This window comes from Trifolium pratense, linkage group LG6 (genome assembly GCF_020283565.1).
Source record: "Trifolium pratense cultivar HEN17-A07 linkage group LG6, ARS_RC_1.1, whole genome shotgun sequence".
NCBI lineage: Eukaryota > Viridiplantae > Streptophyta > Magnoliopsida > Fabales > Fabaceae > Trifolium > Trifolium pratense.
Window position 1 is genome coordinate 34,673,574 of NC_060064.1, and position 18,401 is coordinate 34,691,974.

The 18,401-nt window shown below is 33.4% G+C and overlaps 4 protein-coding genes across 7 annotated transcripts; 3 read left to right on the forward strand and 1 right to left on the reverse strand.

The window, feature by feature from the left end:
- Positions 1-121: 121 nt before the first annotated feature.
- LOC123890705 lies at positions 122-3,942 on the forward strand. Of its 2 annotated transcripts, none has more exons than XM_045940358.1 (7): positions 122-264; positions 543-877; positions 1,825-2,135; positions 2,232-2,288; positions 2,498-2,677; positions 2,772-2,860; positions 3,387-3,942. In XM_045940358.1, the coding sequence occupies exons 2-7, from the start codon at positions 546-548 to the stop codon at positions 3,633-3,635; spliced, it is 1,218 nt and encodes a 405-aa protein (XP_045796314.1). In that variant the 5' UTR covers positions 122-264; positions 543-545; the 3' UTR covers positions 3,636-3,942. The 2 variants fall into 2 exon arrangements, with proteins under 2 accessions (XP_045796314.1, XP_045796315.1); XM_045940359.1 differs by lacking the exon at positions 122-264 and adding an exon at positions 265-338.
- Positions 3,943-6,663: 2,721 nt separating this feature from the next.
- Positions 6,664-8,014, reverse strand: LOC123892161 (putative receptor like protein 25). Its single transcript, XM_045941984.1, has 2 exons — positions 7,986-8,014; positions 6,664-7,351 (listed from the first exon to the last, which is right to left on the reverse strand). Exons 1-2 carry the CDS (start codon positions 8,012-8,014, stop codon positions 6,904-6,906), a joined length of 477 nt encoding a protein of 158 aa, XP_045797940.1. The 3' UTR covers positions 6,664-6,903.
- A 1,030-nt stretch (positions 8,015-9,044) lies between these two features.
- LOC123890707 (F-box protein At3g07870-like) lies at positions 9,045-11,504 on the forward strand. Its single transcript, XM_045940362.1, has 2 exons — positions 9,045-10,840; positions 11,213-11,504. Exons 1-2 carry the CDS (start codon positions 9,237-9,239, stop codon positions 11,325-11,327), a joined length of 1,719 nt encoding a protein of 572 aa, XP_045796318.1. The 5' UTR covers positions 9,045-9,236; the 3' UTR covers positions 11,328-11,504.
- Positions 11,505-12,321: 817 nt separating this feature from the next.
- On the forward strand, positions 12,322-18,180 carry LOC123890709. Of its 3 annotated transcripts, none has more exons than XM_045940367.1 (6): positions 12,322-12,455; positions 12,550-12,664; positions 13,001-13,061; positions 13,670-15,034; positions 15,180-15,318; positions 15,991-17,104. In XM_045940367.1, the coding sequence occupies exons 1-4, from the start codon at positions 12,422-12,424 to the stop codon at positions 14,183-14,185; spliced, it is 726 nt and encodes a 241-aa protein (XP_045796323.1). In that variant the 5' UTR covers positions 12,322-12,421; the 3' UTR covers positions 14,186-15,034; positions 15,180-15,318; positions 15,991-17,104. The 3 variants fall into 3 exon arrangements, 1 of the variants encoding a protein (XP_045796323.1); XR_006802936.1 differs by lacking the exons at positions 12,322-12,455; positions 12,550-12,664; positions 13,001-13,061 and adding exons at positions 17,527-17,754; positions 17,857-18,179 and having other exon boundaries at positions 14,758-15,034; positions 15,991-16,319; positions 16,567-16,665; XR_006802935.1 differs by lacking the exons at positions 12,322-12,455; positions 12,550-12,664; positions 13,001-13,061 and adding an exon at positions 17,857-18,180 and having other exon boundaries at positions 14,754-15,034; positions 15,991-16,319; positions 16,567-17,754.
- Positions 18,181-18,401: the final 221 nt, after the last annotated feature.

Below are 18,401 nucleotides of genomic sequence, written 5' to 3' on the forward strand. Positions count from 1 at the left end.
ACCAAAGTTTTTTTGTCGGGTCAATAATAATAAGCTCTCACACAAAAATAATTAAAATAATTTATTAAATTTTTTCTTGAACAATTTAAAATAATTTATTAAAGTACCTTGCCTTATTGACGTCTTGATATATTTTGCTTGCATTGTCTTTTTTTTTCTCTTTCTCTCTTATTTTTTTTTTTTTGGAAAAATAAAAAAAAAACAGAAGAAAATTTTACAGTCACAAATTCAAACAAACAATCGAGTAGTGTCAGTTTCTCACCTGTAAGTGTTTTTCTATCTCTCTTTTCTTATTTATTTCAAGCTTTCGATTCATGTGTCTTTGATTTTTGTTTCTGGTACGATAATAATGTTCTGTTCTGTCTATTACTTTTATTCCATAAAAATTGAATTTTTATTTTATATTTGTTCATATTTTCAATGAAATTTTTGATTTTGATGATTTTGCAATTGTTAATCTGCAATTTCTTCATATGGGTCTATGATCATGTCAAATTTTTCTTTGATTATGATGTTGTTGCTATGCTATGGTTTCTGAACAGGTAATGATTGAAAAAATTGAATCAAAATTGGAACTTGACAAGACAGAAGAAGGTGACCTAGGAAAAGACAACAATGTAACAACTGTTGAAACTGTTTCAATTTCAGAACCAAATGAACAAAAATTGGTTTTGAAGGTTGAAACTGAGGAGGATGTTGAAGTTAATATAATTGGGAATTGTGGTTTGAAAGGTGTTGAAGATAATTGTGTGGATATTATTGAGATTGAGAGTTCTAGCTCCAGTTCTTTTGATGGTACAGGATCTGATACTGAGCTCAGTGATTTTGATGATGAGGTTGAAACGCGGCAGCGCGAGGAGTGGCGTAAGTATTTGAGGTATGTTTCGAAATGTTTTAAAAACTGGACTGAACTAGAAATGTTTCGAAGTATTTGAGGTATTCGTAGGTCGGTTTGATCTTGGTTGTGCTTTAATTTGGTTGAACCCTGAGATTGAACTAGTTGAGTCGCGGTTGGCGGTTCATTTCGTTTTATATTTTTCGTTTATTTATTTCTTTTACTTTTTTGATATGGTTTAACCGGTTGAAGCATGACTTAGAGATTTCATTGTTTTGATATCCAGTCTGATTTTTAAGAGATTGATGTTCTAGCTAAGGATTGTTCCAGTTTGGGTTCGAATTTGGGTTATTTGGAATGATAAAAGATTGATCTTTTAGACTCGTATTCATTTTTCATTTTGCTTATAGGGATGTGCTTTGTATTATATTTATAAGTTATTTTCCAAGAAGCATCCACATCCTTAGTTGTAGGTGTGTCCTGTGTGGCTGTGTCCATGTCCAACACGTTTAGGACACCGACATCGGTACAACACGTTCAAACACCTAATTTAGATGTCCAATTAAAAGGGAACTTTTTAATTCGTTCTGACATGATCGGGGCATCATTCTGGAGGAAAGGGGAACTTTTTTTTGGTGTATTGTGCCTACTTTTTTATGATTTTGTTGTTGTATTCCATAACTTGTGTGGATATTTATAGTTGTTTTGGATATTTTTGTGCTTTTGATTGGTCGGATTTTGCTACATACTTTGACAATAAATCATCAAATTTCACCTCCTTTTATGTGTCGGTGTCCTACATTTTGGACATTAGTATGTCTATGTGTCCGTGTCTGTGCTTCATAGGTTCTGATGATTGAAGTTGTGATACATCATAAATCATAAGTCATATTTGTATGCCCAAATTATCTTGTCTTGATCGCCATATGTTTTTATATTAGGATTTCATCCAATTGCTTGTTTTAACTTTTACACTGTTAACTATTCAGAAAGAGAAAAGTGACTGATCATTGGAGGAAGTTCATTCGTCCTATAATGCTGCGCTGTAAATGGGTAGAGCTGAAACTGAGGAAACTTAACGCCAAAGCACGGAAATATGAAAAAGAGATCGCGGCATACGATCAACAAAAACAGCTTGATTTCTTGAAGTTTGCAGTAGATGATTTTGATGTCAAGTCAGTACCTAGATCTGAAGGAATTCAAAGGTATAAAGTCATGAGGAGAAAGAGAAGGAAGAGAGCTGAAGAAGAATGTGATCCATCATCATATATGTCAAACCATCGTTTATTCTCTTACTATGGTACGGGATTACTTGGTTTTTTGTAGTATTTTTGTTTTCACCAATGTATTTCTTTTTGATAATATACTTAGTTTTTTCTCTTCTTCGATTGTCCAGAGAATAACAACCGAGATAATGTTGCTCCCGTGGAAGATCTTCCAAGTGATGTTGTGAGTAAGTAGCAGTAATATATGTGTTATTTTTCTTATTCTTATTATTTATGCAACTAATAAAATCTGAATCGTCCAGTCAAAAAAAATAAAATTGACTCGTCGTTAGCTTTTTTTTTAACAAAACTGGCTTTAATCAATTGTTATATGTGTCTACATATTCCATGAAATTCTAAATTTTTAATCCTACGTCTGTTTCATTGATATGAGAAGGTGATATTGATTTTGCTGATAATGTTCGGGAGTTCAAGGTGAATAGTATGCGGTCTTCTGTAGATCATCATAATGATGCTGATAAGTCTGCAATTGACACCATTGAAACTATTGAAGAATTGTTGTCAAAAGTTGAGAAATTAAAAACTCGGATTAATACTGTGATGAATGAAAATCCAGGTAAGTTCTGTTCTGTAACTCAATTGAGCAAAATTAGGCCATCTAATGGATTTAATCATTTTGTTCATAATTCTGCTTCTTTTGCCGGTTACAGGTAGTTTTGTTAAGGCAGAGGTGGAAGATTCACTTCCGACCGACAATGCATTACGAACTCATGAAGCAAAAGCTCCTTTGATTGAAAATGTAAGCTTTTTCCACTGCCTGCACCATGCTCTTGGTTTTGTTAAGTTTCTATTACACATTTGCGCCATTTAATATCTATCCATGAAGAAAGTTGTGTACAATTCACAAGAATTAAGATGCCACAGAACATTTATAACCTTGTTTTTGTTTATTCTCATTTCTTGTTGTCCCAAATATATGTCTTTGGCGATTGATTTTAAAACGTTCTTATGCATGTGTATAATAAAATGTCCTTATATAAATCCTCTTGACCTTCAATAACCCTGCCGTGTTATCTATCTGTATTCTTTGTTGCTTACTTTTAAGTGTTGTCTATTACGGATAGTAGAAAATAACAGTTTGTACAAATTCTGCTATGCTACATTGCAATAGTCCCGCTATAGCCTTTATTTGAGAACACTATACTAAATAGCGTATTGCGGAACAACAGATTGTATGTTAGTATAGAAAACTTTGACCAGTTATTGTGTTTTAGGATTATTACAAACATTGTAAATTTGTAATGTTGTCATTTTCTTCTATACAGATCAACAATCAAGTTATAATTCAGAATCAGACAGCTAAGAAAGAGTTGCATGATTTTACGAATGTTATAGTAAAGTTTGAGGATAAATCAGTTGAAGAGCAGAAATTCATAGCTGCAGCTCAAGTTTCAGACTCTGACATTGACACTAAGAATGTTGTACCTAACATTGGTTCTATTAAAGCATGTTCATCATCTCAGACTCATTTCCCTAGGAACACAAGGAGGGTAAAGAGGAAATTTGGCCCTTAGAATTGAAGCAGGAGATAACTGGTGCCATTGAATATGTAATTGTTATTTATTCATTAAAGAGCTTGTGGATACAATGATTTACAACATCATCATCATGTGTAAATTGTGGTTTACTTGGTATATATTTAACTGCATCAAGAAAAGATATTTTTACATTATGTGAATATGGAGAGCATACTCTTTCTTCAAGGATGCTTTTAATTTTATCTATTGGAGAAATCTTGTATAAGGGGGTATTGTTTGTTGATGTACTTGGTGATTATTATTATTATTACTTCAATAACTGAGTGGATATTTTCTTTTTTTATTCTGCACTGTTTTGATATTTGAGTAAATTGCTATTTTGGTCCTTGAGTTTGTAACATGCAGTAAAGGCAGTGTTTAAACTTAACTAAACTAAAAGTATATCTTTGAAAATAGCTCGCGATTAGTCAAAATTGACAGTTTTGTTGGTTAACTTCACAATAGTTAGCATATTTTAGCATGACCTAGAAATATTCGTTCGTCAATTGTGGCTTTTGAGCGCTGTCTATGGTTTGTCTCTTTCTGCCATTCGTGGATTAACAGTCAAGGTTATTTATTTCATTATCTTTTTCCTTTTTCATTATTGGAAACTTCAGTTAAATTTATTGATAGAAAGGTTGTAAATTGATAACTAAAGGCAGATAATTTGATCATATTGGCTAATTTAATTATGCTGGATACTATATAAGTTGTGGTAGCATGAAATTTATTGTTGATGCTAACTATTTCCTTTTTGTTGACTGGTGATTTGAAATGTATCTCTTGCACTATGCACCATCATGGTAGTGCAGGGTGCATCAGACAAATATTGAAGAAATTGATTAAATATTGCATAATATAATACAGCTGCATTGTTGTAGTAAAATTTTTTTTTGAACAAGCCAAAATGAGACAAAAAGAAGACAGTATAGAAAAATGGAAATAAGCCACTACAATTATACTTTTGGCAATGGGATTAAACCTCATTGAAACACCAAAAAGTGATTCAAAGCACACTGGTAGTTACTAGATGCAATCACAACAACAAAAGGAAACAAGAACAAATGATGACAGTATAGAAAAATTGAAATAAGCCACTACAGTTATACTTTTCAGCTCCTGAATATGTTTCTGATAAAAATGAATCCAATTTTACTTTTGCTTTCATCTTGTTCATGCACTGAATATTAATGTATTAGAGGTATATCAGAACTGTTGTTTTTTCATGTTGTCAAAATGCATATATTGCACTATCATGTCACAGGTTCAAATATTAGTTTGACAAGTCAATGTTAGGGATAAAAAGCTGACAATTCTCTTACATTAAATACAATTACTTGTAGCTATATAAGCAATAATCCTTATAGTATCAAATTCAGACAGATTCATCTGCTTCAATTCATTTACATCTTGCACTTCCTTGAAGCCAAATGTGGTTTTGTAAAAGAAATGATTACTAACTGTGTGTCATGGAACATGAAGAGTAAAAAAATGATGGTTCAATGGCTTGGCTCACCAAGCTTTTTGGACCGGGAATGCTGTGGCCTGTGATCCCTCCACTGTTAAGAGAAGGAGGTGTTCGCTGCTCTGTGAAACCAGCCTAACGCAGTGTCCTCCGGTCTAAGAGGCAGGAGACCTGAACCTTCGCTCAAGTCCCATGACTCAACTCTCAACTTGGAGTGGGCAGGCCAACATGGTGCACCCTCCAGACCAACCTGACAAGCCAAAGCTGTGTTCCATCACCTTAATGCCCCCACTTGGGTTACAAGTTGAAGTTACCCAACTCAGCAAACTAACTCATGTGTCAGATGTTTATAAAGAGTCATTTTTGTTATACTCTAGGCAATGTGGGACTTAGAAATGACATAGGATTGGTTATTTGCAGAGTTTTAATCATTGAGCTTCTAGTTCACACATCACACCACTGATTATTGAGTATACAGATTACAGAAGCTGGCCTTTTGTTAAATCGCCGATGCAGCCAAATAAATCAACCAATAACTCCTCTAATTGAATTCATCTATATCCTTCTAGAAACAAGAATAATCACCCAAAAATATATAAGGATTAAGAAGTAAAAACATAACATATAGTGATGCCTATTCAAGAGAAAAAGACTTAGATGAATTTTGTTTTCCCTATTAAAGTCAATCCACGATGTTTTCTTCGATTGTTTCCAGAGAAAAGAATGTTGGAAGATGGCAGGTTTGTTGAGCGTGGTTCAGCATCATGTTCGTAATCATCAATCTGCTGCAGCAGTGTTGTTTGAAAATATGAAGCTGTGCGAGGACCGGGTGGTAGCAGGACGGGTGGCACTAAAGGTGTGGATACTGTTGCAGAATCGGAATAATTAGGTGTGGAATAATGATATATTTATGGCAGAACAGCTGGGGAAACAAGTGTATAATATGTGGCAGGATTGGTAAGTTTATGTGCAGAAGAGCCTGAAAAACGACAGCAATAGCAGGCCTAATTTTGATGCTTAAGTAGTACTAAAGGTCATCATAGAATCCATTCCCTTTCAATAGTTGGTTCTGTGTTGCGATCGGTTTCCTCTACACTTTGCAACTTTTCCTGCTGTGGACTTATAGTTTTTTACTTGTTAGTTATTATTCAGGTGAGTATGTTATCCAACTAGAATGACAAAGTAATGTAAGATTAGTTCTTTTTTATCTTTCAAAAGATTATGAGCTTTACGTTGATTAATTGTAGTTTTTGAGCACTGTCTACGGTTTGCTTATTTCTGCCATTCGTGGATAAACTGTCAAGGTTATTTATTTCATGATCTTTTTTCTTTTTCATTATTGGAATCTTCTGTTAAAGTTATTAAGAAAAAGGTTGTAAATTGATAACAACTTACGGCACATAATTTGATCATAATAGTGACTAATTCAATTATATGTTGGATACTAGAAGTTGTGGTAGCAAGAAATATATTGTCGATGCTAATTATTTCCTTATGGCAAAATCTAATACAGCTGCATTGTTGGAGTAAAAATAATTAGCAGAAAAAGAAGACAATGTATAACAATTCAAATAAGCCACTACAATTATACTTTTTGGTAACCTCATTGAAACACCAAAATGTGGTCCAAAGCACACTGTTAATTACTAGAGGCAATCAATCACAAGAACAAATGAAAACTATACCAGACAAAGCACACTCTTATTATAGGCAGTCACAACAATAAAAGGAACTAGAACAGATGAGAACAGTAAATACAAAAGAAAGAGAAGCTTTTTGTTTTCAACTAAAAATAACCTTTCAAGCCATCCAAGCACTTCCCAATGCCACTCCGCCAACAAGACCACCTATATACCCGATCAGAATTACATTCCAGTAAAGTTCAAACAAAGATTCCGAGTCATTGTCACCATCAGAGGCAGAAGGTGGAGAAAAAGAAGGCCCTTTGTGATCTACACATTTGTTCAACAACTGATCCCCACACAGACCTTGGTTACCCTTAAATGAATTATCTTGGAATGTAGAAAACTGCTCATTTTGAGGTATAGGACCTGAGAGATTATTAAAGGACACATTAAGGAACTCCAAAAAAGTAAGTTTTGCCAACTGTTGTGGGATCTTCCCTGAAAGAATGTTTAGAGAGAGATCCAGTGCTTCAAGGTTTGAAAGATTCCCTAAGGAAGATGGAATGCTGCCAATTAGGATATTGTTTGACAAGTTGAGGAAAACAAGGCCCTTCAAGAAAAAACTAAGCGGTAAAAATATAATCCAGTAAGTAATTTGGAGAAATTATAGCAAAATTGACAAATTTGTAGTTTAGTGAGAGTATCAAAACTCGAATTATAATCCATGCATAATGCATATTACATGCAAAGCTCCTATCAACTAAATTATGTTCACGGTAACTACTTTAACAAACTTTTAAATAAATACTTATTTATTTACATAATTTATTTTTGTATTAAATCTTTGATTCTCAATAAAATAATCCAATATTCCAGAGTTCCGTCTCGAAGCAAATGATGTCTTAAATTTATTACTCCCTCCAATTATTTTTATAAGAAACACTTTGAAAAAAACACAGAAATCAAGAAAACACATTGTAAATGTTATTTTCATTTAATACTCTTAGAAATTTAAATTTATTCTATATATACCCTTATCTAATTAATCTTAATTCAACTAACTTACTTATTTTTAAATTTTCTCTCATAATAAATAAGGGCATAAGGGAAATTAAACATTTAAAACATTTGAAAATTGATCAAAATTTCTTATAAAAAGTACCAAATTTTTTCTCGAAAGTGTTGTTGCTTATAAATAGAAGTGGAGGGAGTATTATTTTGCATGGGTTCAATACGAAAATGCAGAATCTATCTAACTTTCTTCTCTTCTCTCTCACCATGGCCATATTTCAGTTCTTCTCTCTTCCTAAATTGAATCTTTGTTAGAAATCATGGAATCGAAGGGATAAAAATCATATATGTCGGCAAGGTAGAGAGCATAACGGTATTCATGAGGAAGATACTCGTAATTCATATTGATTGATAAAAGAATGAGTAAAATGTACAATGGAATAGCTTATTTATAGGACTATTTGGAGTAACTAACTCCCTAACTAACTATCTAACCTCCTAACCAATTTAGTAACATATCAACTAACTCTTATTGATTAACTAAGGATCTATATTCTTAACAATCTTCTATGTATAAATTTCTGATTCAAATCATCAATTTGAGTTATTAAAAGGTTAAGGTAAGAATAAAAATTCATTCTTCCACCTTCTACCTCTGACATTGCTAAACCCTAGGCCCCATTTGTCAAAATTCCATTTTTCATCTTTTCTCTTAATAGAAACCCTGCATGTGAAAATCTTAGCCCTAATTTTAGTTATGTATTGTAGCTATTTAGGATGAAGTTAGAAAATTTCCCATTTTTCCTCTTTAGTAAAGTTACTATAACTCAAAATAGGGGCTGATGAAATAATAATTTAATTCTTTCCTAATTCTGAAACCATAGGTTAGATGACTAATGGTTAATTAAGCTGGTTTTGGAATGTAAGCTGTTAAACTCTTTGGTGTTGTTGGATTGATGCATCTGATATATGTTATAGACCGGATACATTAGTTTTCCAATGAATCTAAAAAGTGGGTTTTTACTTATAATAGTGACCGGGTGGATGAAGTCTTTAAAATAGTGAATTTATGACAGTAATTAAAACAGTGTAGCTGCTGTCGCGTTCCCAAATTTGGTGACGTTAGGACCTTCCCGTAGTAAATAAAGTCCCATGTTATGCCTAAAGTTTAGTTCCATAGATTTTGGAAGCTAATTTAAATTTTAGACCGAGGATTATGCAGACTTAGAACCCCTAATGAGGTAGTTTCCTAGTAAGAAAATCATTAGGATAACAATAAGTTTTATCCTAGGTAGTTTTTTACTAACTACAGCCTATTATTTCAGTTGATCGACAAAGAAATTGAATGGTTAATTTTAAGCAATTCCACTAGAGAAGTGATTATTAGCCTTTAATGCTAATAGGATAGGATTTATGTGCAAACATTGGATCTAATAGGCTTTGTATCTAACTCACCTTTTATTGTTTTTGTTTTGTGCAGAACACAAGTATTTAAGAATGAAGAGACTTAAAAGACAATTTGTAACTGATGAAAAAGATACACAAACTGATGTTGGTTTAATTCAACACCTTATGTCAAAGAATAGCGAGGAGGTTTCATTTCTATCCCTTTATTCTCATCAAGCTAGTGCAATATATAGTGATAGAAAGTTAATGGAGTTTTTTGAATTCAAAATGTGGATTTCTATGTCCATAGATGATGATCTAATCAAATTAGGAGAACTACTAATATCACTACAAAAATACATGGTTGGAAAAAGATTTCTCCTTCTCATAGATAATGTTTGGAATCTTAAGAAAGAGAGGGACATGTTGTTCAAAAATTTGTTAAGCATGAGATGCAAACAAGGGAGCAAAGTCATTTTAATTACATGTGCAACTAAGATATCTGACTTACCAGATCCTATTCTTCTGAAAATTCTTTGCAAACTCCCTATTAGAACTGTTTTTGCTTGTAAATGTGTCAGCAAAGAATGGTGCACACTAATTGAGGATCCTATTTTTCCAAAATTGCACCTCGGACAAGCTACTTTCTGTCCAATATTTAGAACAATTGAACCTATAAGTTGGCCTAGTTGCTTGCACATGCTTGAGGTTATCAAAACTACTGACCTTGATCAACCATTGAAGTTGCACTCCAAGTTGTTACCCCCTGATGTATCATTCCTTCATAGTACATGTAGTAAGTTTGAAACGCCTAAGTTTGGTGTAGTGAACTCTTGTAATGGCTTGCTTTGTGTGTGCACTTGCCCTGACAATGACCCTATCTATGTTTGGAATCCTATTACTGGAGAATATATATTGACTCCGGAACCTGAAAGAAACCCACCACATTATTCAAATTATGTTGTTTCTGGTTTTGGATTTAGCTCAAAGGCTGACCAATATAGAGTGATGAGGGCATTCGGTGCGGTAGAGAGGGGGGACATATCTACAATAATTGTTCAGGTATGGACTCTTGGTTCAAGAAAATGGAGAACCCTCAGTGAATTGTTTCGTTGGAAAGACTTTGGGTTGAAAGCAACACATAGTCGAATATTTTCTCGAGCACCATTTAGGCAATCATTTTGTGTATTATACCTAAATGGAGCTGTTCACTGGCTTGCTACTGGTGGCTCAAGTTTGATATACATTTGTTCCTTCAACTTCGATCAAGAGAAAATAATTAAATTGTCACTACCTGAAAGCTTTAATGAAAGTGAAGAGAATCGTGCAATTGGAAACATGAGACTAGGGGTGTTGCGTGATTGTCTATATGTAAGTGATGTAAGGTGCTATGCTCACTTCGAATTATGGGTACTCAAAGATTATAACGATGACAAGTTTTCTTGGACAAAAGAGGTTATAATTGACAACTTTTCTGTCGACATTTGGCCTAGGGGTTTGTATCGGCCAATAAAGTATCTTGACAATGGAGATCTGTTAATATTCCACCCTAGTAATGCATTGGTGTGTTATAACCCAAAAGAAGAAAGCTTTCGTTATTTCAAGATAGGTGAAGCTGATTCAGAGTTTGATATGATTCCTCACATTCCTAATCTAATCCGGATGAAAGATGTTATAAATCTAGAAGGATTGCAAGTAGAGATTCTCAATGTGAGGTAATATTTTATATACTTTTCGTTACATTTCTTTTCCTTATCAATCAATTTTAGTAGATCTGTTTGTGTAGATTTTTCGTTATATTTATTTATGTTTCAGCTCTCTTATCCAACATTTTTCCGTAATAAAGTTTAAATTTTTTGTGATGATATATTAACTTTGGTTTACATGTTATCTATTGATGAAGGGTAAATCTTTTGAAGAAATTATTGGTTAAAATTTGTAACAAAATAATTCTTATTAATGTGTAAAATTGTGATAATTTCTAACTATTGTATGTGATAATTTTTTAACTATTGTTTGTGATAATTTTTTATGTATGTATGTGTGTATAAATATGTCATTCTAATATAAATTGTTTGAATATTTAGGGATGGTGGTGAGTGGTCACCTCAAAATTTGAAGGAGTACACAGAACTTGCGTTGGATGAAAAAAATGAGGATTTTATATCTGCTGCATTTTCTAAAATCATGGAATGGAATTGACATTTTCTATTGTCATCATAATTATGCTAGGGCCTTTTTCTATTGTCTCATTTGTTTTAATTTTAATGTATTTTTTAGTAGCATGTTCTAATGAACTTTGTTATTAGCATTGTTGAAGCTGATATGGATTAAATTATATGATGTCTTATATATGCAATTTATTTATATATTTGCTCATGTCTTCTTTTTTTTTCTTTCTTTTCTAATGTCATACTCATGTAAAATTGAGAATAAGAATAGCTTGAGAGTCTTACACTAGATAAGACATCTTCTGATAAATATATTTACAAGTGAAAGACATTTCACTTTACAAGTCGGTTTTTGGTTTTGTGGAATTTGGTTTTGTGGAAGTTGAACTAAATTCAATCCAAATTTGAACAATTACCAACATTGTATAAAAATTCAAAAATAGTGAAAATGAAATTATAAAATATCATTGATGTTTTTAAATTGTGAAGTGTTGAACATGATGAATTAATGTCAAACAGAGACAAGAAATTGTGAAGTTGACTGGTGTTTTTACCTTTTTGTTTGAAGGAGAAAATGGTTTGGTAATTTAGAGTTTGGTCGGAAAGTAATTATAGTTTGACCAATGGTTGTTTCAGTCAAGGATTAAACTCAAGTACTTCCGATTGATTCAACTACTTGTGAACTTGTTTTCCTAATATTTTTCCTTTATTTTAATTTTTTTTTTCTGTCACTTCAAAACTTTCTGTTCATTTGGGACACATACATATAGTAATTAAAATGGCACAAAAAAAGTTTTCTAAACTAATAATTGTCCTAAGTGAATAAGAAGGATCAAAAGTGCAAGTATGAATGCATGGATTAATGAACTTTTAATAAAAAATAAAAATAACTTTTTTGCTTCAGTTACAAGCTATTCCATGCCTAGAATCAGGCCAATAAACAGTAAAAGATTTGATATATTATACTAAATTAAAGCATAGAAACTAGAAAGTAATTCTTTCCTTTAAAACAGAAATTAGAGATACCCTTAATTTAATCCACCACCCTAATATTTCTTGATATCATCATAGTTGATTGCTTCTATATATTGTTCAAGTACAAATTGTACAATCATACAAAGCATTATGGGGATGAACACAAGTTTAATGAGAGGAAAAGGTTAATATTGAATTTGTTTTCCTTTCATAAAATTAAATACTTATTTTTCTACTAATTAATAATGCTTTATTATCATTTTGATTTTGCATCATAGGATTGTCAACTTCCCAGATATTGAGTTTGGTAATGAACAAACTGTACAATCAATTTGTTGAGAAAGATATCAAAGAGTTTGAAACATTCCATGTTGCTATTCTTGATACCTTCAAGTAAGCATGTAATTCCAATGAAAATTTAATCTCCTCTTAATTTATTGCCTTTGAGTGATTAAGACTATTGTGGATTATGATATTATACGCTAATTTGACCGAATCCATAACTAGCTAATAGAAAAAATGTTTAATACTTGAAGAAACGTGATTGAGAGAAGAGATCCTACTAAAGATGGTTGGTCAGGTTCATCGATGTAGATTGGTCGTCATTAAAGTCGATGGATACTTCACAACTATAACGTTATAGAATTCAATATGGTTAAATGTATAACATGCAATCTCGCAATTTGATTTTTGCATTATCACCATAACAAAGAATTAATTTTTATGCAGCACTGTCAACATGGCTTTACCTGGGAAGCATTATGATGCACCATCATATAAGGATGTAAAGGTTAGTTATCTTCTCATACAATTTGTACTCAATTGCATGCATCTTGTGAAGCTTCATTAACAGTTCAGATACTTTTAAATTTTAGTTTACGCTATATATAGTGTAAAACTGGTTTACACCAGGATGAAAAACCACAAACTTCTAAATAAGGGCGACCGGAAGCTCCCACGAAGTGAAGTCTTTGAAGGGTAAAAGTATGCAGCCTTAATTATCCTTAGTGAAGAAATATTCTCAAGATTTATGTTCAGACCTCAAATCTATTACCCGGTTTACACCAAAAAAATACCTCAAGTTTGGATATTATATGTAAACCATCATGTAGTCTCAATTCGCTAGCAATGTGGCTATTTGGTGTATCTGAGCAATAACCTCCAATTCGAGGCTAAGGAGCTAAAGGGTTTGTCAGCCCTCGTGCTGTGTCAATGTTCGGATTTCAAGTCCATTACAAGGCTTTTCTGAGGTTTTGTCCACTTTGTGTCTTATGTGTAACCTCGATTCTAAAACAATGTGTGATGTTTTAGTGTACCGGAACAATTTCATTCAAACTTAGCATAAACCAGTAAAATTTTCATCAACACACAATCACTTGCATGTTTTCAATCATGCAGGAAATTTTCAAACAATGGAAAGAATGCAATGAAGAATGCAGAAAGAAAATGTTCACAAACTTCATGAATAAGAATGTGAATCTAAACAAAGTAGATGAATCAATGATAATCACTGCAATAGTTGCACCACCAGCAGCAATGGTGGCCAAAAGAACAGGACAAACAACATTACCTCAACTAAAATTCATGAATGCAGTCCCTGATGTTGTTTTTGTTCCCTCAGCTACAGTTTTGGCTCTGATTGCTGTCAAAATCCTAAGGTTAATGTTCCTAGGAAACACCATAACATCAAAGGGTACAACAGATAACATTGTTGATCATGTAGTGCAACCCTCAAGTGTTGATAACATGATTCCTCCACCTGCACTTGAAACTACATTAGATCAACAAGACATGCTAAAGACATCATCAAATTCAGATGCAAAACAAGACATGATTAAAACTGCAACAGATGCACATCTACTCACAACTAAGGGAAATTATTGTGCCTTGTGTAAAAAAGTTCATGATTATTGATTGATCAACAGTTAGAGGCATATACAAGCATAAGCCTAAGATTAACAATAATGATACAGAATTGTCTAATTTCTCACTAGTGATATAGTTCATAATTGAAGGAAACAAAACTCATTCAGTCAATAAAAAAAAAATCAAATTAATTGAAGAAAATTTCATAATCTTAGTAGATGAAATAAGGAAATTTTAGAGTAATCAAAGAAATTAAAAATGATCCAATCAAGTTTTGTGCTCCAACTCTTACAATTGCGGTATTGGGACTAACTTATCTTACAAAACCGGCATGTTAGGTGAGAATTGCCTCTTAATTGTAAACCCTTATCCAAGTCATCTCACATCCGATGTGAGACTTCTTAACACACCCCTCACGCGCAACACTATTGGGCTTGTTGCGTGAATATAAATGGTGGGTAACCTAACGGATCTTGGAGAGACTCTAATACCATCTTAGAATTGGGATATTGGACCGAACTCATCCTTACAAAACCAACTTGTAAGATAAGGATTGACTCTTACTTATTACATCTGATGTGAGAGTTCTTAACACCAACTTAGTTCCAAAGAAAAGTGTGTTTAGATGAAAGTGTTCAAACACATCAATAATACTTACCAGGGAATGGAACCATTTTGCCTTTCGAAGCCTCTCAGAAGACGGTGGCGTTCACGCTCTGTTTCGCTCGATAGCTCTCCGTGTCTCTCACGCTCGCGTGGAGCTCTCCCTCGTCTCCTTCCTTCCCTTTTTTGCTTTCGATTTGTGTAAGCTTTTCCCTCCCTCCTTTTGCCTCGTCTGGATCCGGCGGAAAGAGTTTTGCCAGAAAACTTTCGATTTGTGTCAGGGCCGAATTGCAGGTATGCTTTTCCTTTGTCGTCTTTCCGTTTGTTTTGGCTATAAGTATCGGGTTCATTTTCGTTTCATTCCTCATTCCGTTTCGATCTGTTTTCTTCTCTTTGTGTTGCTTGTGCTTGTTTTTGATTTCTCTTCCATGGCTGGTAGATTTGATTTTCTGTGCGATGCGGTTCCCGGGAGGACTTCCTGGCGATTCAAGGTTAGGGTTTCAAGGATTTGGGAGGTCACTGGTTATATGAGGGCTGATCAGGTCAATGCTGTTGAGATGGTTCTTTTGGATTCTAAGGTTCGTCTTCTTGTTTTATTGGTTGTTTATGGTTGATTTATATTTCATTGTGATTGATTTTTGGTAAATTGATGAATTGCTTGTATTCATGTTGATTGTTGATATACTGTTCCTTTGCTAAATGTATATAAGAACCAAGGACTGTTGATGCGAGGGTTATTTAGTTGGGTTGAGATCATTAGAAAAAAATAAAGCATGTTGCCTGTAAATAAGAAGAGGAGGGGTGGAGAGGGAGTGATATCTTGTTATTATTTAATAAAGGATCTGGGACATTCGGTATAAGCAGATGCAGATACCCCAAAGTTCTGCGGTGTTCTATCTTTGTAATTGGGGTTTGGACCTATTTCTTTCTAATAAGATATTGTGTTGTTATAAAACTTCAATCTAAAAAAGTGAGCATATCCACTTTCAAGCATCTCCAAGTATTGTATATACAATATAAAGTGATCTGATACTGATAAAGATAAGAAGTAGAAGTAAAATACTAAATCACCATGTACTAAAAGGAAATACATTCACACTTCACATATACACAAGAGAGCAGAGAAGTATATACTCACTTGTTCTTTGTTTTATATTTTGGTTGTTGTTTCTTGTTCCATTTTTTAGGGTGGAAAGATTCAAGCTACTGTGTTTTATATTTTGGTTGTTGTTTCTTGTTCCATTTTTTAGGGTGGAAAGATTCAAGCTACTCTTCGGAAGCAGTTGCTGTATCTGTTTCAGAGGATGTTGGAGGAAGAACTTGTTTATGTTATGTCCTTTTTCACTGTGACTCCCAGCTCTGGTGCTTATCGGAGCACACACCATCCATATAAGCTTGTTTTTCAGATGAAGACTAGGATTGAATTGTGTGAAAGCCCAGAGATTCCTCGCTATGGTCTTTCGTTGAGTACCATTGCTGAGATTTCTGCTGTGCGAGGTTAAGGGGACAGGAGGTTGTTATCAAGGTGCAAAGGCCTGGTCTCAAGGATCTTTTTGATATTGATCTTAAAAATCTGAGGGTCAGTGTTAAACTTGTTGCTGTGTGCATATGTAACATTACTTTTTGATAATTTTATTACCTTGTCCTTGATTTATCTTATAACTTTTATTAACCTGCAAAAATTGACTTACATATTTAGAAGATTATAAAAATTGACAAGTCTGCAAAAATAGCACGACGGATGTTTAATAATATGGTTTCCAGCCTTTGAAGACTTACAGAATTTCATAAAACACTGATATCTGGGTCTTCTTTTGTCTCTCCAGGTTATTGTCGAATATCTTCAAAAAATTGATCCTAAATCAGATGGTGCAAAGAGGGATTGGGTTGCTATTTATGATGAGTGTGCTTCTGTTTTATATCAGGTTCTAAGTTTTCATTGTATTGGTATAATCTGTCATGGCCAATTAAATTGCGTAGGAGTGCTACTCATATAGAGTTTGATTAGGTTCAGGCTAATGGAAAGGGTTAAGAGGCTGGCTCTGCTTTTGGAATGGCATATGGGATAACCAAGGAAGTTCTTTTGGGTCATGAATGTGGAAGCCTGTTGAGTGCAGGGAATCCAACGGACTTGAAATTTTAAAAGAAGCTTTTATGTTGAGAAATGTTGGAGTTAATTTGGGTTTTGTTAAGAGTACCACATTAGATGTGAGATGACCTGACATGAGTTTATAAGGTTTATCGTGCAACTAAAATTTCACTGTATCCACTTAGAATTGGGAGTGGAAAATTCAGGGTTGAGTTTGCCTTGTGATTTTATTTTTCTTACTGTTTATTGAAGGGAAGCATCATCAATTTTCATAATCTGGGCCAATTTTTTCTTAGATATAAATTATGGAGAACAGAATTATGCTATAGAATGCTTGTTTGGAATTATCAAATTTAAATGTTTACTAACCTTTCTTGTTACTGAGAGGCAAATCAACATCCACATCCACATTCACACTTTCATGTGATTAACTTAGGACTTTGTTGCTTTCTTGCGTGGTAAAACAGTTATTTGATGCATGGACTCTGCATTTGTTTATGTTGTTGCTGGAGAATGCAATGATATAATTTTCTTAATGCTTTTTTTAGGCAATTTTCAGAATGCTTATTTACGTAAAAATATGAAATTCAAATCATTTCTTTTCCCAACTACACCAGTTCTACTTTGGTCTCTAAATATGTAACAGTATTTAATTAATTCTTTGTGATCATTTTTACATTATGTTTACTTCTTTCAGATTCTGTGGAAAAGCCAACATATGTTAGGTTTCTGGTATCAAACTCTGCTGCTGGTTCTGTTATTGGAAAGGGTGGTTCAACTATCACTGATTTTCAGTCACAATCTGGAGCACGAATCCAGTTGTCGCGCAACAATGAATTCTTCCCTGGAATTACTGATAGGATTATCATGGTATCTGGTGCAATCAATGAAATACTAAGAGCCGTATTCAAAGTTGCTCAGTGAGGTAGTCACTTGATATTGATTTAATTAGTTAGTGGAAATGTGGAATAAAATATGTCTTGCATTGCTTGCTTGCTTCTGAGCTTAATTTGCCTTATATTATTAGCTTCATAGTGAGGATGACAAATGACGTTGAGCCAAAAACAAATGTGAGACTCATTGTTCCTAATGGTTCTTGTGGTGGAATAATTGGCAAGGGAGGTGCTACCATTAGGTACCATTCCTTTTCTTTGTCAAGTTGTAGGGCCTACTTGTTTGCAATATTTATGAAATTAGCCTTTATCATTAGTTTTTGATACTTATGCCTTCTGATTTGTGTTTTGTGAATATGTTTTGAATTTTGATTTCAAGAGGTTGTTTCTTATATGAATGCCGGTTCTTTGTTGTCAGAGTTTTTATTTCCCTATGACCTATGCTTCCCCTGCAGTTAATTACATTAGTTTTGATATATGTCAATGTCAAGTGACATATACTTTGTTTGAGAAGAAAACTTAGCTAGGATATTTCAAATATAATGTTAGTGGATCAAATTGTGTTCTTATCCAGCATGACATTACCTATAGTCTATATGAACCAACTTATATAATATCTGCCAACTGTAATGAATGTTCTGTTCTGCTTAATTTGTTTTTAGTTTCTTGATTACATAAA

Coding starts and splice junctions, on each gene's coding strand:
- LOC123890705 (XM_045940358.1), top strand. CDS start 546: ATGATTGAAAAAATTGAATCAAAATTGGAACTTGACAAGACAGAAGAA. Junction 2,678..2,771: donor TGTGATGAATGAAAATCCAG/GTAAGTTCTGTT, acceptor TGCCGGTTACAG/GTAGTTTTGTTAAGGCAGAG. Junction 2,861..3,386: donor AAGCTCCTTTGATTGAAAAT/GTAAGCTTTTTC, acceptor TCTTCTATACAG/ATCAACAATCAAGTTATAAT.
- LOC123890709 (XM_045940367.1), top strand. CDS start 12,422: ATGGGGATGAACACAAGTTTAATGAGAGGAAAAG. Junction 12,665..13,000: donor GCTATTCTTGATACCTTCAA/GTAAGCATGTAA, acceptor ATTTTTATGCAG/CACTGTCAACATGGCTTTAC. Junction 13,062..13,669: donor CATCATATAAGGATGTAAAG/GTTAGTTATCTT, acceptor TCAATCATGCAG/GAAATTTTCAAACAATGGAA.
- LOC123892161 (XM_045941984.1), bottom strand. CDS start 8,014: ATGGCCATGGTGAGAGAGAAGAGAAGAAA. Junction 7,352..7,985: donor GTGAGAGAGAAGAGAAGAAA/GTTAGATAGATT, acceptor TTTACCGCTTAG/TTTTTTCTTGAAGGGCCTTG.
- LOC123890707 (XM_045940362.1), top strand. CDS start 9,237: ATGAAGAGACTTAAAAGACAATTTGTAACTGATGAAAAAGATACACAA. Junction 10,841..11,212: donor GTAGAGATTCTCAATGTGAG/GTAATATTTTAT, acceptor TTGAATATTTAG/GGATGGTGGTGAGTGGTCAC.